General features: G+C 48.2%; 1 protein-coding gene across 4 annotated transcripts in view; it reads left to right on the top strand.

Annotated features, from left to right (window-relative positions):
* The window catches only part of CAMKK1 (calcium/calmodulin dependent protein kinase kinase 1), an 85,471-nt gene that overhangs the window by 53,813 nt on the left and 6,655 nt on the right, over positions 1 to 25,003 (top strand). For 3 of the 4 annotated variants that reach the window (XM_048324323.1, XM_048324322.1, XM_048324321.1), the window contains exons 10-16: positions 11,272 to 11,471; positions 12,128 to 12,181; positions 13,096 to 13,169; positions 17,401 to 17,488; positions 18,724 to 18,852; positions 19,170 to 19,273; positions 23,900 to 23,947. In XM_048324323.1, coding sequence (XP_048180280.1) covers positions 11,272 to 11,471; positions 12,128 to 12,181; positions 13,096 to 13,169; positions 17,401 to 17,488; positions 18,724 to 18,852; positions 19,170 to 19,273; positions 23,900 to 23,947 — 697 coding nt within the window. The remainder of the gene's footprint in view (positions 1 to 11,271; positions 11,472 to 12,127; positions 12,182 to 13,095; positions 13,170 to 17,400; positions 17,489 to 18,723; positions 18,853 to 19,169; positions 19,274 to 23,899; positions 23,948 to 25,003) is intronic. The other variant, XM_048324324.1, reaches the window with a different exon arrangement.

The raw sequence follows: 25,003 nt of genomic DNA, 5'->3' as shown, positions 1-25,003 counted from the left end.
CCTCTCTTTTTTCTTCCATTTCTTTTTGGAGACTGTCTTTGAAGGCAATAGCAGAGCCAGGAAGTAGGTGTTTACAGTCTCATGGACTGAGTCAGTCAAGGAACAAATCCCTGTCTCCAGCTTTGCAGGGCAAGCACTGGCCATGGCAGAGCTGGTGAGCAGCACGGGGAGGGTGTCTGTCCTTGTCCACTCCCTTTGCAGAATCCATCTGAGTGGCTCCCTGTCACTCAGGGCTGTGGGTGATGAGAGTCCAGCACTGCTGTGCCCTCCCAGCGAGGTGGTGGATCAAGTGTGTTCCCAGGCTCTGCCCAGACTCCAGAGCAGGGTTCCTCTTTGTAGCCTGTTTGAGTATCATCACCTTTTTTGGTGACACCTTGTCCCCATGTGGCTGAGGCCAGATTCACTGCTGGGTGCCTGTTCTGCAGAGTATGGGGAGGTCACAATAGGTCTGTGAATGACAGCAGGGATTTTTCTGACCCCATTGTCATTGACATGTCCCTGCTGGCATGAACCTGGCAGGAGTGAGCAAAGAGGGGTCCCTGAGTTAAAGATGACAGGTGGAATGGTCTTAACTGAAAGCAGTTACTGTTTCTGTACCTCAGCTGCTGGTGAGCTGAGCTTGGCTCTGTGCCTGTTTGGTCCTGGTGTCCTCCAGGACAAAAGAGGATAGAGCAAAGAGCCTCTGTGAGTTTGGTGCTCTCACCACTGACTGCTTCCTCTGCACACTGATACACTCAAGAATTGCCTGTGGTGAATTCGGGGAGAAAGAGGCAGCACAGCTTTTGCAGAAGCCATTCCCACCTTGCAGGTGGGATTGTTTTCCAGAGGAGACAGCAATATGTAGATAAGGGGATCCTGTTATTACATTGTGTTTCAATTGCCAGACAGCTTTTGATTAGATCTATTAACAGTAGCTCATAAAGCAGCTCCTAAGTCTCTTGGGTTGGATGGGCTCTTGTGGATTAATAACTAGACAATCAGGAAAGTTGGAATTCAGCTTTCACAACAGAGAAAAGTCACTAGTACAGTTAAACAGGAATCCATAATGTGGGCTGGGTTGTTCAGTGTATTCCTAAATGACCAGAAAAAGAGTAGAGGACAGTAAGAGAGTTTGATGATGGCACTGAGTTATTCAGGATAGTCGTTGTTAGAAGTGACTGGGAAGACTGGCAGGAAAATGCCATGAGAGCAAGTGATGGCATGATAAAATGACAGATAAAAATTCATGTTGCTGACTGCAGGGTAATGCATGAGGGGAAGAAACAACACTGAAAATACGTGCAATGTGATGGGCTCTAAACTATCTCTTCTCACTCAGACATTATTCTGGATAGTTCTCTTGAAAATGCCAGCCCATTACTTAGTGACATGTAACAAGGGTAACAAGATTTGGGGAGTTATTTGGAATGAAAGAAAGAAGAAAGTAGAAAATGTTCTTATGCAGTTATTTGGATCTCTAAGAGCTCTTAGGTACAGACAAGGAGTATCCTGAGTATTATGTGCAACTTGGCTCAGCCTGTCTTAGAAACAGCTCCCTAGAACTGAGGCCCAAGAGGGATGATCAGGATGGTCCTGGAATATCTTATGTACAGAGATATGACCAAAGCTCTTAAGACTGGAAAATTATCTTGGGGAGGGGTGCTATGGCAGAGGCTTGTAAAATCCTAAGTATCAGGGAAGTGCTGGACAGGAAATTAGTCTTTTTTCTCTAAAAACACAATAACCAAGGGATAGCAAACAAAATAATGAGGTAGCCAGTTTAAACCAGAAGGAATCACTCACCTGGCTTCAACCACTGAGAGAGAACAAGTCTCTGAGCATGATGAGCCTTGCTGAGGCACAGGAACATGGTTTGCAGGGTCTCAGTCCCTCTCCACATTGAAATGCAGCACCACCTCGTTTTTTGTCTAAAACCAGCAGGGAATAAAATCAGTCTTTGCAAGTCTGACAGTCCAGAAGCTTCCAGGTGCTGTCAAAATTAGTCAGGTCACCCCAGAAAGTTGGTAGAAGTGAATATATGAATGGGAATCTCAAGACTGTCTTTGAGTAGAACTTGAAGGGTGAAGATGCAGCTTTTTATATTCCCATTAGCATTCAGACTGCAGCAGAACCTGTGTGCCTCAGCTGGGAGATCCAAGCTCTGCTGTGCTGGATGCTGCTGCAGGAACAGTTCCTGCTCAGAGGAAATTTTGAGTTTAGTAGATAGAAAAAGAAAACAAACCAACAACCTAGCGAAGTGTGGGTAGTCTTAAGCAGAGGGAGTGAAATTCAGCTATAAATTACAGGATGCCCAAGCACTTCCAGCAACAGGAACAATAGGATGCTTTATTTTGGGCCATTGAGTAACCACTTATTTTATTAGCAAATGAAAGTTAAAAACTGTGTTCTCTCTGAACTGCTGGGTAAATTCATTGCAATTATTATATAATTAAGAGGAAAAGTGCACCGTTTGTGAATGCTGAAGGAAAAGTGTTGCCAGGCAATCCAGAGATTGCAAGGTAATTTTAATGTAAGCATCCATAATTGTTGTGTAATTTGGGAGGCTCGATAACCATGCAGCTGCTTGAAGCTCGCAGTCATCACAGCAGCAAATGCATCATTGCTGGTTGGATTTTATTAGAAGTTGCAAGCTGGATTCCTGTTGGAGCCTGAAAGGTGTTAGTGGTGAGCAGGAAGGGGCTGCAGGAGCCAAGGTGGTGGGAGATGTGGGCTGACCTCTTAAATCACTGGTGGTGGCACGTGGTCTGTGACCACTGTGTGTCTGTGGGGGACTGGACTCACTGGTCCACCTGGAGTTTGCCTGGGGTGGAGGCCTCCTGCAAGAGGGCTGGCTGTGGGGGAAGTTTGGAGGGAAGTGGTCCAGGTGATGAGAGCTGGGTGGGAAGCCTGGCTTAGGCAGGGTGGGAGGCAGGGACAGTGCCCTGGAGAGAGCCAGGAGCTCCCTGATCCAGGCAATGGCATGGTGCTGTCACCTGCTTTTGGCTGGGTTTCTGGGTTTAGTGTGTTTAGTGCCAGGAGTGCACTGTGATACACAGTCCCAGCCTTGTTCACTGAGCAGAGAAGAAACAGGTTCAAGGGCTGAGAGTCAGGGAGATCTGCCCATGGTTGAGTCTCCCTTCCTCTGGCCCCTGCAGTGCTGGGAATATATTTTGAGTTCAGGCATGGTGATATTACTGATTCATGTGCTCTGTTTTAGTGCACCTGTCTTAGACCTGGGCTCTGTGGTCTGGGCTGTGCCAGCAGTTGTTGAAGCACATGCAAACTTCTGTTTGGTTCCTGGTGAAATGGGCCCTGCAAAGGAAAGTGATTTTGCTCCCACTTTCAAGGCTTCCCCGGTACTGCTGGCCCTGCACACCCCCTCAGGAACTGGGGAGGCAGGCTGGCCTCTGTGTGTGTAAGTACCACTGGAGTGGTAATTCCAGAGTGTGCTCGAGTGCTTTGGATGAGAAAGTTTGCTGGATTATTTGAGTCATTAACTAAAGTATGTGCTTAAGCATCTCTGTGAATTAGGGATATGTGCAATTGCCTCCCTTTCCACTTGTTACTCCCCTCTAGTAGTGCTTGGCTGAGCTTATTTAAACTTCAGTCTCCCTTGTAGTACAGCAAACTTTGCTTTCCTAGAGGTACTCAGCAGAAATGGGTGTGCAGTCATCATGCTTCATCAAAAGACATGAGAGATATGCCAGGCAGGTCTCCCAGCTTGATTTTAGGACTGGGACACGAGTATCTTCATTTAGTAAGAGCCTGAGTAAGGAATAAGAATAAGCAGATGAAAGAGCTGTCTAAGCAGGAGCCTGGCTGTGACACAGGCCAGGAGCAGACGCTCAGTGCAAAACACTGTGTGACCCAGGGGAAAACCCTGCTGACTTGTACAGTCCAGGTGAAGCACAGTGACTGTCCCTGCTGCTGTGGAGCTCCAAGCTCAGTATTCGAGTCACGAGAAGCTAAAACAGTTTCTGTCAGTGTGGCTGAAGAAGAAAAAACCTTATTTCCTGCATTCTCTGTAAAAGTCCACAATTACCCTCTCACAGTTTTGGTCTCTGCTCTGCAGAGGAAGGCTCATCTCCTCTGAGCTATGGGGTTGAAGGGAGGGTAATGACATGCAGCTAAAGCCATTGGGAAATTACCTTTCCAGCAGCAGCTCTCTGCAGTGAGAACTGCAGTGACCCAGGGCCCTGCATGCTGAGCCTGGAGCCTTAGCGAAGGGTCTGGCTTTTCAAAGCTGGCTTTTCTGACATAAGACTTAATCTACTTGGTCATCAATATGTGAGTAAAATTTCCATTATCTTAAAAGGAAATTTAAGCAAATTAAACTAACAACTGAGCCAACACAGGCTTGTGTCTTCTGAAGAGTATCTAGTACAGGGTAAGTCCAGGGTGGGTGCACTAAAGCGTCAGTGGTGCCGATGGTTTGATCTGGTCTGGCTCTTGGCAGGAGTGAGTTCTTCAGGTTGGTGTGGGTCAGCAGAGCTGTGGTGGAGCTGCTGCATGCTCTACCGTGATTCCCAGCAAGCTGCTTGCTCCCATGTGGGAAATGGGGACCTACCTCTTCTCTGCTCCTGCCTCTTGCCTGTACAAGTTTGGAGCTCCTCAAACAGAGCATGTTTGAGGAGCTCCACATACAGCTGCAAGGTTCTGAGTGTTATAAATGACACCACCAGGAGAAGAGAGGCTGGCTTGTGTTTTATCACTTGCAGACAAGCTCTCCTTAGCTGATAAAAACCAAACAAAAAACCCTTTCAAGAGCTGCAAGTGTTGCTGATACTAATCGATAAGGACTTTGTACAAGAGCGAGAGTAATTAGCTGATGGAGCAGATCAGAGAGATGTGCTGGAGCCTCTTAAGAAAGATCAGGCAGTTTGATTTTTGTTGTTGTTTGATGCAGTTCTGTGCCTGTGCTCGGGGTTGGCAGCAGCCCCTGCACAGCCTGTGCAGGTTGTTGTGTCAGTTCCTGCTGCTTGTTGTACCCTGCTCCCCTCGTTCCCTGTGCTCCCTCGGACACGGGCGTGTGTGTGCAGCCATGGCAGGGAGCTCTGCATGTCCCCTGCCCCTGGTGATCAGGCTGTGCTCGTGGGGGCTGGAGGACAGGTGCACAAGGACAGCCTCTGACAAGGTTACCTCTCTCTCCTCCTGCTGCGGTACCCACACTGCACCTTCTGCCAGGAGCTCGGTGCTCAGCTGGGTGCTGAAGATGGACCACAGAGGGAAGCTGAGCTACTCCAAAGGGCCGGGTGGTGCTGAGGGTGTGGGACCTCCTTGCAAAACCTGGGCTTAAGCAACTTGTCCAAGTGGCAGAGGCTTTATCGGTGCAGCAAGAGAGCAGCAAAACAGTGGAGAGAGCTGACAGCACAGCTGGGATCCTCCCCCTGCTCCTGAGTGAGCTGAGCAGGGGATAAGGGTGCTCCCCTTGCACAGCCCACAACACCCCTGTCCTCCAGCCCTGCCTCAGCAGAACACTGTGGATGAGTAGCAGTCTTGAGCTCTGGATGGTGGCGCAGCAGTTTCCTTGGGAGGGTGTTAAATCATTTCTTTGCTACAGGGGTGATGTGAGCCTAATACTAAGCAGACTCTGCAGTAGCACCATATGGATTGCTTTTGCCCTTGAATGGGAATGGGATTCTGGTTTTAATCAAGCAGAATTCAACACTGGCTTCAGTAAATAGCAGGATGTGTCAGTGCATTGCAAAGTTTTATAAGTATAATTTTTAAATGAGCTTTCAGCAAGTTTGTGTTAACCTCCTGGAGCTCCAAGGTTTCCAGAGGGGAATGCAGTGAAAAGCACCTTTTCCAAAAGAACTAAGGAACAACATCTCTTTCTAGCACTTCTATCTCTGCCCCCTCTGGGTCTTCACTCCCTTCTAGTGGATTTGTTGGCAGACAGTTCCCAGGCACTTGCCTCTGAGTGAAAGGGAAAGCCTGTTTTTCCTGGAGTAGCCTGTGGGATCTGAAATTGAGGAGTGTTTGTGAAACAGCTGTTTTGTCCCACCGAGGGCAGCTGAGGAACTGAGCAGAAAGGAATGATGTACTCAGCAGGGCGTTGCTGAGGAGCAGTGATGGAGCAGGGAGGCAATGGCAGAACTGTGGAGACCCAGATAGGAGTGTACAGATAGGAGCCAGCTGGCCCAGCAGCAAAAAGGTGGATCTTCCCCAAAATCCAGCCTTTTCTCCAGCCCCATCTACTGGACCACAGCTGGCTGTTGTTACCAACTCAGTTCAAACACTTTGTAGTGAAGAAACAAACAAACAAAAAGCTCTAAAAAGCCAGACTTTCAGGGAGACATTTTAGGCAGTTGTTTCATATGGGCTTGAATTTGAACACCCAAGTGCAGGTTTGTGCCAGCTGCAGTAGGTGCAGCGTGCCTGCTAGAGCTCTGTCTGAAATCAAGAGGGACAGAGGAAGATGGTCCTTTCCTGAGGATTGCTCACACCCTGAGAGCTCTGAATCCTCCTTTGAGGTTGCATCTCCACAGCATCAGCCTTCAGCAGGCTGTTGTTAGGCAATAGTGCTCCATGCCCAAGTTCAGGAGGCAGACCAGACTTTCAGGCATCATTCCCTTGTTTCTGAGCACCCTGGAGCTCTAGGGCTTGACCAAGATAACTTCAGATATCCCTGGTCAGGCTTTCTAACACAAGTTGTGATAAGATGTAGTACACAGGCACTCACCTGCCCTGCCTGCTTTGTTCATGGGGTGGCTGTGAGGATTAACAAACAAGTATTTCTAACACATTTGAGATCTTTGCCCGGATGATGCTCTAGGAATCCATGGGATTGTTATCCAGATGCAAATAGGCCTGAAATAGTGTTACCTTTCCACTGAGGAATGGGTCTAATAAAACCAAATTTAACAGAGCGCTGCATGGTCAGACTTTGTCCTAAGGGCTCTGTGATATCTTAGGTGGTTTCATTTCCATTATGAAGAAATACCAATCTATGCTCTGCATCAGGTCTGTCAGCACAGGAAGTTCAGGCTGTTGTGGAGCCCAGGGAAGTCATTCTGGTGAGCTGCTGACCCCTGCTTTAAGAGCAAAACCCTTTCCAGGTAAAAGCAACATGTGGAGCCATTTTGTCAGTTTGCCAAAGCAGCTTCAGCAAAGTGCTCCACTTGGGCAGCTCAGCATCGATTTTAACCTGGGGAGGGGTGCAGGCAAGTGCATTTGCATGGGAATTGTGGTTTTCAGCTGTTGGTGTGGCCTTGTGCATGGCCTGGGAGGGCAGCACCAATGGGATGGTCCTTCCCAAGGCTTCCTGCATCCAGCAACCACATCCCTGTGGCTGGACTGGGTCTGAGGGCATGCTCTGCCTGCTTTGTGACTTTTCTGTGCTGTCACAAGCAAAAAACCCAGAGCCTTGCTCTTTGAGCAGGACACAGAGCAGCTGGAAGTTCTCTCAAAGGCATGGATTCAGCTTAGGGGCCCCAGTTGCCCATGAAGGGAGCTAAGGGAAGGTCTTGAGTTGGTCTAAAGGAAGAATAATCCCCAGACTCTCATGGAGCATGTTTAAGTGCAGCAATGCAGATCATTATTTTGGTTATGTTTGTTTAAAGTACATTTAGGAGTTTTATTTATATGTTGAAAGTGTTTTTCCTTCTCTGCTGAGCCTGATGCAGCCCTGCTCCTCTTTGTGACAAGATGTGTCCTTAATTCCAAGGACAGGACAAGTGTTTTGTTTCTGGGACCTCTTATCCTGGCTTCTAGTGAACTAATGCTAATGACAGTGCCTTTCCTACCCGCTGCTCTTAAATCTACAGAGGGTGAAGCTTGCTCTCAAGTGCTTCAGGATGGTGAAATGAGAGGGTTAATTTATGCTGGTGATTGTGTTAGACTGACTGTGGCTGTCCCCTGCTCCCCTTGGGATGGGTCCTGTGCTCCTTGTCCCTTCTGTACAGTCATTAACAGTCTGGAGGGTGTCATTGGTGGAAGGCTTTTATATCCCAGATGCTCAGCTCTCCCTCTGGAGTTCTGCAGGGACAACACCATCGTTTCTCCGTGGGCTGTGCTGGAAGTGCAGGTCATGCTGGTTTAACCAGCACCTTTCCCCCAAGACAGCTCGGTCCCTGGGCTCCTTTGGCAGCACATGGCAGTGCTGTGTGTCACTGCAGGCACATCCAGGCAGCCTTTGGCCAGTCCTGCTGAGTTAATTGATCCCTGCCTTTCTCCCTGCAATGTGTGTCTGCAAGAGGTCTGGACTGGCAGCAGAAGCTGGTGGGTTGGGAACTCTTTCCAAGTTTAGTTGTGTTGGTGTCCTGCAGGTGAGCAGTCCTGCTTCCTTCCTGCAGCTCCCAAACAAGCCAGCTTTTTGTGTGTTGCCCACAAGCAGACTTGGGAATGCTTTTGGGGGAATATTGTACTCTGTACTGTGCTGAACTGTACCGGTGGTGAGGTGCAGCACAGGGGAGGATAAGCCTGTACATTTTGAAGCCCAAAGCCAATTTTGGAAAGTTGTGCAGGGGAGGATGCCCACAGCAACTGGCTGGGACTTTGAGGTGTGTTTCTTTGGAGCAGAGCAGGGATTTCAGGTTGCCTTCTTCAGGTTAGCAGCTCCATGCCAAATCATGTCGTGACAGATGTGAGCACTTGCTCTTTCAGTTTTTGTGGCTGTGATGTTCATTTACAGCAGCTGCTGCTCAGTGCACATCCCCATCCCCTGTCCTTCTCCCTTCATGGCCCTTGCTTCTGCACAAGGCAGGTGGACAGGGAAGGGGATTTGCAGATAGCAGGAATCCTTTCAGCCAGCTGGCAGGAGACTTTGGTTGCTGTCACTCACAGCAGCATGGTGGGACACTGCTCCCAGCACCGCCGCCCCAGACCTGCCCAGCCACCTCCCCTCTGCATCTGTCCCCTTCCCATCCCAGTCTGTTATTATTTTAAATGGATGCCAGGTGTTCAAAAGCACCTGGGATGTGGCATTCCAGAGGCCAGGCTCACTCCTGGGGTCCTCAGCCCTGCAGGCACTTGTGCTGAGTTTCTCCTCTGAGCGCCTGAGTCAGACTGTCACTGTCCCCAGTGCACGTGGATGTTCTCATCTGGAAACTCAAATATTCATTGGCCAAATGAGCCATTTTGGCTTTGATTTTTGCAAAGGATGTGTTTCTAATTTCTTTGTTTCTGACAAAGAACAGTCCCAGCAGTCAGCAGTGTCCAGACCTGCTGGAGATCAGCAGAGATGGGCACTGAGGAAACACAGGGCAGCTGGAAAACTGCCCACGGTGTTCCTCGACTTCAATTAGATGATGCAGAGGCAGGGAATGTGTTTTACAAAATACACAGTTGTATGATAGAGAAAAAAGGTTTGTGGTTTTTTTACTTTCCTATAAGGAAGAAATAATGAAAAGCCTGGAGTGCCTGCTCACCTTAATTTTCACAGACCAAGCTCCAGGGATGTATTCATGTGGTCTGTGTTTGTTTTGGGTTTTTTTTTTTAGAGGCTTTGGGAATTTTAGCCCTGTGGTACCAGGCATGGCACCAGACACCTGCCTGAAAGGCAACTCATCATCTCGTGAAGGAAAACTTCACTTCCCCCTCACTCTTATTTGCTCTCCCTATATTACCATAAGGAAATGTCAGCTTGCCACCAGCTCTGCTGCTGAGCAGATGTCTCCTCCTAACTACTGTTGTTGCAGGGTTTCAGTGTTTATCCTGACTGTCTAGGCAGGCTGTTACAGCATTAACTGCCTCCCATCACAGCCTGGCCACGCAGTTGCTGCACATCTGGAAGAAGATCTAAGTACTGGTGCTCTCCAGCAAGTTTTTGTCTGCTGGATCTCCAGAGCAGCTCTTGAATGTGCCAAGGACAGCATCCCCCAACAGTGCTTTAAACTGAGGAGAGGGCCTTGCAGAAAAAATACCTGCAAGTGTGACTTCCCCTCCCCAAGCGTGGCCTGCTGGAAAGCTGGCTTGAAAAGAGCAGAAAGTTAAATGAAGTTTGTTCATTCTTGGTCCTAAAGCACAAACTGGGGAGCTCCATTGGGCAGGCTGCCTCTGTGGCAGTGTGTTGGTCAGGTTTGTAAAGCAGGAAAGGGTTAGACCAGCATTTTCCTCCACCCAGTGTGTATTTCCTTGGAGATATGAAAAGTGCTCATGGGGAGGTATAAAAACAAACATGCTCTGTTTGCAAGAAGGAAATGTGAAAACAGTGGTTGGAACTGGGGAGGAGTGAGGCCTGGGGGTGCTGGTCCTCTGGGGAGGGCAGGATTAGAGGATTTCCTCTTCCTCCTTCAGTGAAGTCCTCCTGGGTTTTCTACAGTTCTTCTTTTGGGGTCATTTCATGTTCTGAAAGTTGATGGGTTTTTTATTTTTAAAGTTCTCCAAGTTCCTGAGAAATCAGCCACTTTCCTACAGCTCCCTGCCTCGCTCCGTGGCCTGGAAATGTCTCTCAACTGCAATATTGCACAAGAGGGGTGGTTTTTATTGCTGTTTTCAGTGCATCTCAGCCTCCAAACTCTTTGCAAGGGTTTGTTTGATGTACAAGCACTTCAGCTGGTGCCCACAGTTGGCCTCATGGAGCTGAAACAGAGCTGAAGTGTTTGCTGGAGCCTCGTGGAGTGAAGGGTTTGGCCACGGCTCTGGGTGCAGGAGGGGTGGGAATGGCTGGGAGCTTTGTGCTGGAGTAGGGGTTTGGAGTGATGCAAAGCAAGTTGAGGTTGTTTCTCTGTTTGTGGGCTGCATTGGGAAGCTTGGCTGTAGGAAGAGTGCCAGCTGGGGATTGCTCCAAGCTTGGAGCTCCATTATTCCATCTTTTGAGCTGAAAATGCCCACTGCTTTCTGAGCTGTTGGCTGAACTCAGCACTCAGCTGCTCATCACCTGTTTCATTCTACCTGTGGTTCTGCCCCTTTTGATGAGCTTCACAGCACTGCAGTTTCAAAATACATGAACTAAAAGTGAACCTCTTTATTTGGGTCACATAAACCTTTAATACAGCAGGTGGCCCAACCCATCAGCTGGTCTGACAGGGCCAAGTAAATCTGCAGGATTTGAGTATTTTCCCTCTGCAGCAGCATTCCTTGTTCCCACTGGTTGAGCTTCCCCTCAGTTTGTGTCTGTTCTTTGCATAATTCCTGGATGTACTTCTGAGAATTGTGTCCCAGTGAGGTACCTAAAAGGAATGGCAGTAGGAAATGGCCCTCCTGCTCCACAACATTCCATCTCCAGCAGCAGCTGGGAGTGTGGTGCCCGAGCTTGCACCTTTATTTTCACCCTCCTGGAAAGGTTTCCCCTGGGTGTGTTGGCTGCTGTGGCAGACCATGCTCCTGTTTTTGGGTGTTTTTTTTCAGTGCACTACCAGAAGATCATCCACCGGGACATCAAGCCTTCCAACTTGCTCTTGGGAGATGATGGCCATGTCAAAATTGCTGATTTTGGTGTCAGCAATCAGTTTGAAGGGAATGATGCCCAGCTTTCCAGCACGGCAGGGACACCAGCCTTCATGGCACCGGAGGCCATCTCACAGACTGGCAAAAGTTTCAGTGGAAAGGTGGGTCTTTGCTCACAGCTGGCATCTCCTGGGACCCCCAGGCATGGCACAAAGGGCAGTGCCACACCTGCATCCTGACTGTGGTACAAATTAGGCTTGTCATTCAGTAAAACTGAAGCTCTCATTCTGTCCAGTCCAGGCAAAACACACACTGGTTGTTCTGTGCAGTGAGCAGACACTTTGCTGTGGACCCCTGCCTAGGCAGAAGCCATGCTAGAGCCCTCTCCCTGCCCAAAGGGAAAGGAGGAAGCCTTTGATTCCCTTCCAGAATAATCAAGAGGCACAGAGGGCTGCTGAGCACCAAGGTCACATCTTGATTCCCTGAAAGTGAGAGGCACTGCCGAGGGTGGGGATGCAGACATAGGGATAGGGTCTAATGGGGAGTTTTTTTGTCTGGAGAACTTTTGAGGTTCAGCCCTGAATGGTGGAATTTCCTGTAAGAAGGGGCTGGTTGCTGGTCACAGCAGGGCAATGCCTGGCCCAGCACAACCCTCATTCCTCTGGTGTGCAACAGCTGCCTCAGGAACCCAACTTCAAAGTGACATAGAAAATGTTAAATCCATGCAAATGGTGTTTTCTGAATTGGTGGGAAAATCCAGCTCATTCCGATAATCTGTGTTGCCTCTCCTTTACTGCCTGTTCGTCCTCTCTTCCAGGCACTGGATGTGTGGGCCATGGGAATCACCCTGTACTGCTTTGTTTATGGGAAGGTAAGCTGCCCTCCAGCTGCTGGAGCCCTGCACTGCTCTGTCTGCCTGGCTTTTGACTCGTTCCTTTCCAAATAAAGGCAAATATTAGAGACAAAGACCTACCTTCAGCAAGCTCACAAATCCCCCTGCAGATCAGAAGGAGCTGACGCTGTCATCTGTGGAAAGGATCATTTCCAGTGTTGGTCCCTGGATGCAGAGCTGTTGTTTGTGCTACAAACCCAGAGCAGCATCAGCAGCACCACCAGCAGTTTGTGGGGGGGTTTATCCACACTGCCTGCATTTAGAAATGAGCCAGAATGTGGATAGAGGCGTAGGATTGATCCCAAACTGCTGCAGCGCTTTAGGAACCAGATTACAGAAAGCTCTGCCTGCCAAAGCTGACTTAGGACTGACAGGGGGTCCAGTTTGGCAGAGGCAGCTCTTCAGTGCTGCCTTCTGCACAATCCATGTCCTGCCATAGCTTTTCCCTCACCTGTGGCCAGACCCCCATGTCCCAGCCGTGCTGTCCCAGGATGAGCAGTACAGCAGGTTGCACAGTCTCTGTGGGCAGGAATGTCACCTGAACCTCTGTCCAAGCACAGACCACTGCAGTTCCCACCACACAGGCACCAGGCATCCAGCTCTGGGGTAAGAAGTGGCCAGAGAAGGTGGCAGAGGCAGTTCATGATCACCTGGCAGGCTGGATGAAGGAGGGTATTCCAGTCCAGTTATGTATTCCACAGATCCCACTGCTGTTCTGAATTTATTTTTTAATAAGGAATGAATTGATTTATTGTGTGTGGGGAGATTTTATTTATTTCTCTCTCTGTGTAAATTCGGGGTGTACAGAGGGTATACTTGTGTTACATGAATGACAAATGCCTGAGTGATGCCAGGATCTTAGACAACTGGAAAATCTCTTGTTTGTTTTACAGTGCCCTTTTATAGATGAATATATTCTGGGTCTTCATAATAGGATCAAGACCAAGCCTGTGGAATTCCCAGAAGAGTGAGTAAACTTTACCCTGCTATTGTAAAATAAAGTTCAGTTTTCAGCATTATTCTCTGTGTGGCACAAATGCCAGTGGGTCACCACGGAGGGACAGACACGAGTGGGTGAGGTGCTCTGTGTTCTCCTGGGTCCTTCACGTGGGTTTTGTGCTGGTGATGTTGTTGAGAGGCTACAAGTGCCTCTGCTCTTCCTCTGTCCTTGCTGTGCAGACAGGGACTAAAGGAAATGGCTCTTGAAATCTTTGGAAGTGAAGGGATTCCAGGATCTAGGAAGTTCTGCCCCAGTTACTTGACTCTGGAGATGCTGGATGCATGGTTTGGTTGGGGTTTTGTTTCTCCCCATGCAGCAGCCACCAGAATGATTCAATGTATTCATTTTCAAAAGCAATGTGGTAATAAACCTCAGTCTTGGTCTGAGTAAACACATCCCTCTCCTGTGGACTTCCCTTGGAGCCAGGGGAACTGTCTGAGGGAAGGATGCTTGTCCTGAGATGTGCAGCCATATCTCAGTGAACCCCACTCCTTGAGCACACCCCAGGAAAGCATGGGTTTGTCTTTGCACCGGCAGAGAGGGGCCAGTTATGAAAAAAACAGGAATTACTTTACCTGTGTGCTGTTGAGGGGCTGCTCCCACCCTGCTTTGGTCAGTGAAGGAAACCCCTGTGAGGCACAGCTGGGATGGTCAGGTGGGATGGCCAGCTGTGGTCACAGCATGTGCTCAGCAGTGCAGGGGACAAGCCAAGGCCACTCACGTGGCCTGTGAGCAGTGGAAGTTCAGTATTGAGGTGATGAGTCTTTGTGGGGTTGTCAGAGAGTCTGGCAGGAGGTGATGACACTCCTCGTGTGCTCAGTCATGCTGGCCCGGTGGTCACCGTTCCTGTAGCTTCGAGTGCTGGCCACTCCTCAGCATCTCCTCCAGCTGCAGGCCTTTGGTGACTTTATCTTCGTGAAGAATCTGTTTCCCCTGGTTCCTGTCAGGTGATGTATCCAGAGCTGGACTCTTCGTTTTCCTTCCCAAATCCACACAGTAGTCAGGCAAAGAATTCTTGACCTAATTGCTCATTCTAATAAAAATGTGTAGATAAAAGTGACTCGATTTAAAGCAAGCACAAAGAAATGAAAACTCTGGTGAAAGACACATGCAGGATTAGAGAGGAAGGGAGGGATGTTGTCAGGCAGCCTGTGGTATGTGCACGTATCCAACATCTGTGACAGGGCAAGACTGTTTTGTGAGCTGCTCACTGAATCTTCACATTATGGTAAAGGGCTGGGCCTCTTGGCAGTCCCAGACTTCCTTCTGATTCCACAGAAAGCTGTGGATTCTCAGGGTGCCCTCTTAGTCATCTGCCTCAGCTGGGCTGACTGAGCCCTGGCTCCAGGGGCTGCATTAATTACCCCTGCACTGACGAGGCACAGCCACTGCAGACAGCTCAGCCACCTCTGCCCCAGGTGGAGCCCGCACAGGACTCTGGAGCTCCAAGGACTTGGGGGTCAGGCCACTTGTTATATGGCACACACAGACCCCAGCGTGGGTAGAGAGCAATTCTGGCAGGACCAGATGACCTGAGGCTTTAGGAGCACAAAGGCTGGTCATGCTCCACTACTGTGTCCCCACCTGCAGTTGGAACAGGGCTTTGTCTTGACAGCTCCGCAGCCAAAAAAACCCAAACCTGTTTATGTTCCCCTGGCAGTTTCCTGCCTTGCTCAGGGCTGGCAAAACTCCCACCCCTCCCTCAGCCACCATGTATTTGGGTTAGCAGTCAGCTTACAAGTGACTGTTCCCATCTGCCTCTGCAGTAAGTTATTAACATTTAATGGGCTAACTGGGTTGTGCTGAGATCCTTTCCTTCATTCAGGCGTTTTCTTCAGCGATAATTGGGCTGCGTGATTTATGTGGATTCCTCAGTGACCTGTTCTCCCAGTCTAAAAAAAGCTGCACCCCTGATTAGGTTGTTGGAGGAGCTGAGGGTTACTGGGTGTTGACAGCTGTCCAAACCACATCTATTTGTTAGGGGCAGCAACAGAGACATGGAATTCACTGGAGTGGATCCACCCTGACCTCCCATAGAATTAGCACTTCTCTATAGTGAGCAGTATTTTGGTTTCAGTTTATTTCACCATGGCTACAAAAGACACATTCCTGTTTGCAGACAGCCATGGAAATTCATTGCCTGTTTCCTGACAACCTTTAGGACAGAGGGATCTGACTGTACCAGTGTCACCATCCTGTCCCTTCCCTTAGAGATGCCAGGATAAATATTTATGGCACTGGAGTTCTCATTCATGTCACTGAGTCCTTGGCATGACACGAGATAAACGGGCTTAGCTCACACCCTGAAGATCCTGGCATGACTAAAAAGCAAGCTGAAGTTTCTGTTCAGACATGTGTTAGTAGAGTCAGAAGCTCTGCCTTGTCCCTCCTGGTGAAGCCCAGGACAATGTTCCCTGACCTGCGGGCACCCTGTAAAGTGATCTGTGGTGCTGGCAAGCCTCCCAAAGGGATGCTGAGCTCTGTGCTTGGCATTCTCCTGAGAGCTCTTACAGGACTATGGCTGTGAGAAATCCCAGACAGCACAGGCTTTTCAAATGAAAAATGCCATCAGGCACAGTGTTCACACTGCTGCAGACTGGAGAGAAGGGAAGCCAGAGACAGGGTGATGTGATCTGTTACGTGGCCATAACTCCCCTGACACTTGGTGATCGTGTTTATGGGGATTTTTCCCTCTGACTTTAATCCTGTGTTGCATAGAAATCAATCCCAGAAATGTTAAGGGATTTTATATTCTATTTATTGTATTTTAAGTAAAGCTGTTGACACTTCGGCACAGAACTGATTTTAAGTATTTTTAAAATGCCATCTCACCTGCATCAGTGTGGTGTCTGGAAGGAATCTGTTTGTTCTGACCTGCTAAATGCACTGTCACTGCCCGTGGCTGTTCCTCTGGAGCTCCTATCAAGAGCAGCACCATTCTTTCCATTCCCACTGAAATTGTCACCCGAGTCTCTGAGGACTCATCCTGTTGTTCCCCTTGTCTGGGCTGTATTGCCTGTGTACAGCAGACCCTTGATGCAACTCTAGGTGTTTAGACTTCAAACTGAACCTCCTTTCTGCCTCTGAATAAGCAGCATTTCCTTGTGGTTGTTTGTAAAGATCTCATAGCCAAAGTCCAAATAAAATATTCCTGAATTATTAAACAGCAGCTCTGTTTTCATCAGACTGAAATATCCCTTGCTGTGATGTGGTTTTCATTTTGGTTTGTGATAGTTTATTCCCTTCTCTGTTTGAGGAGGGGGGTGCAGAGGAGGTGGGCACAGCACTTGGTGCTCACCACTGTTTTCAGTCTCAAATCCAGCCTTCCTGGGGAGTGATATTTTATGCTGCTAAGTTCCATCTCCACAAAGAAATGCAGTTCTTCAGGAGTCATTTGTGACACAGACTTTCAACTGCCTAATACAATTCAGTCACATGCTGGCATTTTACTGCAGTAGCACTTTGATCATCCAGATCCAGTGTGTTTTAAAGGCATCTCCTGCATCATTAACCACAGGAGTCATGCAGCCTTTGGGCTGCAGGATCAAGGGCTCCATGTCCACAGAGAGGCTTCTGGGTTTAGGCACTCTCACATTAAGATCTTGGAAATAGTGGTAAAAAATTAGATGTATTTCTCTTATTTGCATTTGTTCATTCCCTCCTTTTGTCACCCCAAGGCTGAGCTTTGCAGGTAGGGAATACTGAGTTACAGGCTGCCTGCAATCAGTGTTCTGGATGCAATTTAAATAACACAACCTGGAAGCTTAGCTGGGAACTTGAATGTCAGAAGGGGGTGTTTCATCCAGCACACAGTTGCTCATGATGCAGGTTCAGCAAATCAAGCTGTGCCCCTCTTGATTCTGAGTTCGGCTCCAGTTCTGCTCTCAAGAACACTTTGTTGTTCCAGAATCTCCCCTCAGAAATTCCCCTATGGTGTGCTGTCTTTAAAAATGTCCTTGGACCCATTCTGCTGCTCCCTCATCCTGCATTTTGATGTGTGCTGTTGTGTCAGTGGGCAGAACAGGATAACCAAGCCCTGTAGCAGTGATCTTGATGCCTTCCTGCTTCAAGCCAGGTTTGCAGAGAAAATAATCTCCTGAGCAGAGCAGATTCTCCACCAAGTCACTGCAGTAAGAACTGTGCATTGCTGCACTTAAAATTCCCCTATTAACTGTGTGCTGCTGTTTTGTTCACTCAGAGCACAGATAAGTGACGAGCTCAAGGAACTGATACTGCGCATGCTCGATAAAAGTCCAGAAACAAGGATAACAGTCCCTGAAATAAAGGTAAATTGGATCTTGGTACTAGAGTTTTTAGTATCAGCTGATTTTGTGTTCTGTGGTACCTTCTATTGTGGCAGAGCTGTTCCCAGTGTTTGTTTTGGGAGCTCTCTCTGGCACCCTCCCTCAGAAAGGGAGAGCTCATTTTGCAGCCACAGCTCCATTGCTGCTTCTTGCTTGGGGAATATTGACAAAAGCTTCCTTGTTTACTTATTTAAATGAAAATTACTCAAAAGCTGGCTGATCTCAGTGAATCCCTGGGAGAATCAGCATTGCCAGGGGAGCTGCTAGCTGCAGAGCCTGTGCTGGCAGTGTTGGATGTGTGTTCCAGGGACTGGATGTGTGTTCCTCCTCTGGTCCTTGTGTGGTCAGTGGCCTCAAGACAGCACATTTGTTTCTATCACCGTTATTTGGGAGATGTTTAGTAATAGAAAGAATGAACAGGCCTGGCAGAGCACAACGCTTCACAGGCTGTGGTGTCATTCTGGGTTTGTGTGGGCTTGCTGTCCTCCTGTCACCCCTCACCAAGGCTTTAGACCTGCTGGAGGATCTCAGAATTTCCAGAGAGATCCATCAGCATGCTCTGCTTTGCTTTGTCCCAAGCCAGCTCAGTATTACCACCAAAGCTGACAGTAGAAAGGTTGATCTTCAGGGAAAAATTGTGACATCCCTTCCCTCCATGCCCAGGAGGCCAGAGCTAGGTTTGGACCTGTGTTTATGGGATTTCACTTGACAGCTCTTGCAGGCATGCTGTAAGACCCTGTGGGTAGAAGAGCAGAGCTGAGTGCTGGCCCTTGTCCCTGGCTGTGCACAGATGGTTGGTGTGCTTGGGGGCTTGCCTTGGATGCTGACAGAGGATGTGTCCCCAGTGCCAGGCTGGGCTCTGTGCTCAGCCCGTGCCCTCGGACACAGCTTTCTTCCTGTTCGCAGCCAAGAAACCATCCCATGAGAGGAAGCAGGGAAAGGGGGCTTTGCTCTGCTGCATGCGAGAGAAAAAGATGAAAATGCTCCAGATAACTCAGGTTTTCAAAGTGTTTCAAAGTTGATTCAGAGGGTGCCATGGTGCCGGTTGGTGGCAGCGGGTGTGACAGCACTGAGCCAGACTGCAGCCATTTTCAAGGAAGCTGGTTAAAAAACATCTCTGGCCGTGGGAAATGGAGCAGTACTGACAGCTGCCCCTGCAGTGAGCCCTGTGCCCCCATTTCTGTCCCAGCCCAGAGCTGTGTGTGTCCCCCGTGCAGGTGCACCCCTGGCTGAGCAGGGGCGGCGCGGAGCCACTGCCGCTGGAAGAGGAGCACTGCTCCGTGGTGGAGGTCACCGAGGAGGAGGTCCAGAACTCTGTGAAGACCATCCCCAGCCTGCCAGCTGTGGTATGTGTGAAATACACCACATCCTCTGAGCAGGGGGCTGTGCTGAAGCCTTCAGCTGGTGGAGGAGGTTTGGAGAGGGCACACGTGTTCCTGGCGTGAAATCTTGGCCTTTTGACCCAGTGTGAGCTTCTTGTGTCTGAGCTCTGCAGCAGCCTGGCTCTCTCAAGCAGCTGTTCTGTGGGTTCCTTTGCTTCATGCTCTTTGCTGTAGTTCTGTAAAATGTCAGCTGAATTATTAAAGAAGCTGTTGTTACTCCTTTGAACTGGCTTCCAGGAGTCAGCCCTGCTGTTCTCACTGGTCTGTTCTCTTCCTCAAAGATCCTAGTGAAGGCCATGCTAAGGAAACGCTCCTTTGGGAATCCCTTCGAGGTCCAGACGAGGCGGGAGGAGAGATCCATGTCTGCTCCAGGGAACCTGCTGATGTAGGTACCTACAGCCATGCCTGGCTCTGCACACGGGCAGGGCCAAGGTGCGTGGGGAGGGAGGGTGGGGGAAGCAGTTTGCAAATCTTTTCTGTAGCATTTAAAGACAAAACTCCCTTCTGCATCAAACACTGGAGATAAAATCTACCTCAAGTCCTCTGGGATTGAAATACAGTGTGTTACTGCAGCCTAAAAACTCTTCTATAGATGCAGTTCTCTCTGTAAGATGGGTTTGGCCTAAACACATGTGAGGTGCTAAATTTGAGTCTGTTTTTTCACCTGTTAGTTTATAGTATGCTCTGATCAAAGGTCCATTAAGAGATTGGTGAACTAAAATATGTTTAATTAGAGTCTAGTATAGATATATATTGGAGGGTTTAATTCTCCTCTCCTTTCTATGGACAACAGAAATGGTGCCAGATGAGCAGTGTATGTGGGGTTTTTAACTCAAAATGAGATGGGATTTGACCTGTGGTCTGGGGCCCGAGTCTGGGCAGAGACACCATGGTCAGACAAAAGAGAACACTTAGAAATTGCTTTTTCACTTGAGAACACATACAGTGTTTTTTCACACAGCTTTTTGCCAGTTAATGGAATAGTGGAACACATTGTGAGGGGATATTTGGAGGTTGGTATAAATTACTATATTGGGATTAAAAAGGGAATAGAGATCTTGATGACTAATGGATTCATCAACACTTTTTAACCATGATGGTGTGTACAGGGATGGGGAGAGAATTCTTCTGTCCTTTACTTGGTTCTTACTCTTTCTCCCTCATTTTTGTTACTGATTCCTTTCAGAGCCAGGATTCTGGGCCATCACTCCAGTAAATAACAGCTGGACAAGTAGCCTCATCTGGGACAATTATTTTTATATAATAAAATTCTCACCCCACAGGTTCTGTAAGGCTGTGACTGACAACAAATCTGTGTTGTCCCAAAATGCTTCTTTTCCACCCAGAATCCCAGTACCATTCCTAGCAGACTCCCACGAGGGTGTGCTGAGTCTCACTGCTCCATTGACAATGCAATTAGGGGAATCTCTCACAGGTGTGTGGGGATTTAAGGGCTCAGCTCAATTAAGAATGATGATGTTCTAGGTCCCCAGCTGTGTATTGGAGGCTTTAGTGAAGACTTTGCCTCGGAGTCCGTGGCCAGACACCAGTTTGACATTTAAACACCCTGTACATGAGTGCTGCTGCAGGACACATCTGGAGCATGGCAGGCACAGCTCCTCTGCCAGCTCAGCACAAGGGATTTGCCCTGATTTGTTTCTCTTGGCTCAATGCCTTCCAAATGAGTTATTGCTAATTGGACACATGTCCCTACCCATATCTTCACTATCATTCCTGGTCACTGCATTGCATTGCTCTGAGATGGGGAAACATTTCCTAAGTTTGAATAAAAATGTATTTTATTCTTCCCACTGTCCCAGACAGTAACTCGGAGCAAGGCAGGATTTCTTTCCAAACCCTGCCTGAATTGGTATTTCAAGGTGGTCACCCTGAACCTGTTTCCAAAAGGGGCCTGTTGCTTTCCACCTTCATTTGAGGTGCTTGAAAACTCACGCAGGTGGTGGGAAAACTCCTTGACCCTTGATGCTGGTTCCTGCCTGGAGCTGGGTTCTTTAGTATCTGCTCAGAAAAAACAAAGTTCATTTGATCTCAGGTAGCTGTGAAGCTTCTGATCAGCCACATTGTCAATGTCTTGTCCTTTATAAAATATTCTTGGGCCTTCAAAATGAACTGTAAGCTTTGACTTTTGTCTCCTTTTTAAAGCTGCTAGTCAGATTCTTCTCAGCTCCTTCAAACCCAGCATCTCTCTCTGTCTCAGCTCATTCTGGCCCTTTATTCAGGCTCCTTGTACAGACTAAAAGGTTTATTTCTTAAAGCAGTGTGTAATTTCCACTGTTGTGCTGCTGTGTCCAGTGCCCTTAGTTTACAAAACCGTGCCAGGCCAGGGATGGAGCTGCAGCTGTGCTGGGCTGGCCTCTGCCCAGCTGTGTGAGCACTTAGAAATATCCAAAATCAATGTGAATGTGCCAGTTCTCCACTGCACTAATCCCTGTGCTTAATTTCTCAGTCTCATGCCATCAGTGCCAATTTTTGGCAGTAACAATTGACTTTATCCTGAATTATTTCATGCACAACTGGAGCTTTGAGAACCCATCTCGAAACTGTTGTTTAAAAGAAAGATACTTGCCAAGTCTCTCCAACAAGTGGTGTTGTATATTAAACACTACAGCAGGGATGCTCCTTTTAAGGCATATGGATTATTATTTCAGGCTTTGGAAAATGCTTTACTGACTGAATCTAATGAAAATAACTTCAAATTTAAATAGATGTCTTGGATCTAATGACATTAATTTCCAGTGAACCGTGGCTAAATGGGAAATGTTCATTGTTCAGTGAGTTATCTCTTGATGACAGTGTTATTTCCACAGGGGCAAACAGAGTAGACACCAAGCTCATCCACTTCTTAATTCATAGTGGGTTGTTCCCTAGAAAAACCACCCTTAGTACACATATAAAGTTTAACATCAGTGCCAATGTTATGAATAGAGCTGTGTTAGTTAAAATAAGTTTCAAGTGAGTCTGGATTTCTGTAAGTTTTTAGGATCTTGCAGGAGCAGATAATATTGAAGTAGTAAGGCTCTGTAGAGTTTCTGCCTGTCCATCACCCTTGTAGCTGGACAGGGGACCCCAAAAGGGGGACATGCCAGAAAAGCAGTGCCTGCAGCCATCACTGTGCTCTGAACATGTGGCTGCCCATGAGGAGCTGAGCAAGAAATGAGCCACACGCTCCCAAGCTCTCCTCCACAGAGCTCCTCCTCCCCTGTGGCAGTGTCTTTAGAGGGACATAAGTCAGCTTTTGTAATATTGCATCTCCTTCTCGTTGTAGGTAGGAAATAACTTGTATGGAAGAAAAAAGGAAAGCAATTAGAATACTGCAGTTTCACATTCCATTTATTTAATTAGGCTGCATGTGAAATTGCCAGAGCCCCACTCACTGCTGCTTCAAGCATCTTACATCTGTGCCATTTCTGAGGCTATACTCTGTAGGAAATCCTCTGGCAGCTGAGCTGAGCTCTGGTACCAGAGCTTTCTGGTATTTGATGCCTAATTGATGACTCCTAAAATGGAGCTGTCCTTCAAGCTGACTCTTTGGGATTTGGAGAGGAGGAAACTAAATCATATGGCTGAATCTTTTTTTACTTTCTCCCTGCATTACCTACTGGGCTCTGTTCCTGGAAATGCTCTGTGCAGATGTCTGTGGTGGCAGGAGGCTTTCCTGTCCCTGCCTTTAGAGGACACCATTAAGACACCACTGATATGAAACAGTTCTTAAGTTAATACTGGGAGGAGAGAAAGCTTTTTTAGCACTCTTTAGACCTGGAAGAAGTGAATACTCTCCTGGCTGTTTTTTATTGCTCTGTTTATCAGCACTGAGCAGTTTAAAAGGCAGATGTTCAGCACAGGCACTCAGCAGGTGGAGGGGAACTAAAATGAAGATGCCCCATTTAGCAGTCCTTGTTTTGCACACCTAGAACGGTGTGAGTGCTGCCAGCTGTCACCTCACCCTGGCAGCTGGGCAGTGGCCAGGTGTCACTGGATCCTGCCTTTCATGCAGGATCCCCAGGAGAGGCAGTGATTCATGGAGTCTTACAGATCCTGCAGACCATGGCCAGGTTCAAACCCATCATTAATAGTGGCTGCAGAAGCGACTGATCTTTTCTAATTTTCCAGCTCCAAAGTATTTTTTAAGCCCAGTTCAGCATTCACAGCTAAGTTCTGGGTTTCTGGTAGCAGTGTTTGCTGCATTTCTTCTGCCTGCTCCACATTTCTCCTAATTGAGTCAGCCCTGGCTTCACCACATTTTTTTGCTCTCATTTATTGCAACTACTACCTATCAAATTAATTGCTATGTTTTGACAGACCCAATTTACTTTCCCATTATGGCTGCTATTACTGTTGATGAAATGTGGTTGTCAGCTCCTCTATGGGGGATCAGTTGGTGTTGAAAAAGCCTACCCTGTTTCCAGCCTTCCCAAAAAGAGGCCAAAAGGGCTGTCATTGCCCTTAGGGCCGTATTATCCATATAGGTTAGGCGCAAGGAAGCCAAGGGGGAAAAGGAGGTAAATAAAGTGGCTGGCCCAGGTCTCCAAGCAGAAACAGCTTCTCCCAAAGAGAGAACTGCATGTTTTGTCAGAAGAGCCATGCCCCACTGCAGGTAGGTATCCTCACAGGACCAAAAACTTTCCTCTGGAATGAGCCACCATCAACAGGTCCCTCCAGTGAGGGGCCCAGTGCTCCTGTGGCTCTGCCCCATTGCAGAGGTGCTGATAGGACACAAAAGCCCAGAGGTGCCAAGTGACATGGCCCAGGGAAGCACAGCTGGACAGCAGCAGTGTGCTGGAAGCCACCTGGAGCTTTCAGCAGTGGTAGGGGCTGGAGTGGGTTTGTACCAGTGCTGTCCTCATCTGTCCTTCAGGTGAACGTGGCTGATGTTCCATCCTTATTCTGCTCTGCTCTCTAGGCTGGTTAGGCATAGAAATACAAGCTCCTTCACCTGCTGCCATTGTCTTCATGATCACTTTCTTTCTTTGTCTCATTGTTTTGCTCTCAGGGACAGATTCCTCTTAAACACATCTGTATATTTGCATCCATCTTTAAGGTAAATCCATGTCTGTGCTTCCCCTGGGTGCTGTAGAAACCTGTGTCCCCTCCTCAGCCTGTGTGATTTGTGTGGTAGTGAGAGCATTTGGGTCCATCCTTCCTTCCTATAGGAGCAGTTTTCCTGCAGTCATTCTGGGTGTGTGATGACTAATGTTTATGTATGCTTTTCATTCTTATTTCTATTTGTGATTCTTTGGCATTTCAGCTGCTTTTAGGGAGGGAGGGGTGAAAAAAGCCAGTTGGGTTTCAGCAGGAGCTGGTGCTCAGCCCCACATTTGTAGAGGGAATAGCTACGGAATGTGGGAAAGGCTGAGCTTTGTAATTTGAGTTTAATATTTAGTGCTTATGCAAAAGAAAGGGCTGGAGCCATCTCTGCTCCAGATGCTCCACCACTCCGTTGTGCTTCTGCCTCTGGTGCAGTGCTGGGAGGGCTCTGGGCAGACCAAAATTGGTTGCTCCATGTGACCACCCCCACCCCACTTCAGCCAGGATTTCATCAAAACATGGTCACTTGTCCAACCACTTGCACAGACCCTTCTAGGAAGTGTTGGTCCAGTTAATTCTGTTAAATAACAAAATAACATTAATTAAAACCATGATCAGCTGCTTACAGACAGCTCAGTGGAAGTCCTAGGATCCAGTGGTTAGGCAGGACACAGCCTCCAGCCAGGCTGGGAAGATCTGGACTGAGAGACTGGAAAACAACCACACATCTCTAAATACCTTTGGGAGCAGCTCCAGCACTCCAGAGACTCTGCCTGGCCTGGTTTATTGCTCTGAGACAAATGGATGAGCCAGAGCCAGGATGTTGCCTGCTCTGAGTGAGGAAAGACCTGCAGAAATTCTCCAAAAATAGCCAGGAGAAGGCAGGCGGAGGCAGACGGGGACTGACGTGGCGCCGGCGGGGACAGCTGGTGCCACCGCCTCCTGCTGCTGCATTTTCCACAGGGAGGAAGGGACTTCAGCAGCCTGGATGAGGGCAGATTGTTGCCTTGAATGGGGACTCAGTGGAGGAATGAAGCACTTGCCAGGGCTGTGTGTTGGTGCTGTGTAG

This window comes from Corvus hawaiiensis, chromosome 20 (genome assembly GCF_020740725.1).
Source record: "Corvus hawaiiensis isolate bCorHaw1 chromosome 20, bCorHaw1.pri.cur, whole genome shotgun sequence".
NCBI classification, from domain to species: domain Eukaryota; kingdom Metazoa; phylum Chordata; class Aves; order Passeriformes; family Corvidae; genus Corvus; species Corvus hawaiiensis.
This window is presented reverse-complemented; position numbering and strand designations above follow the sequence as displayed.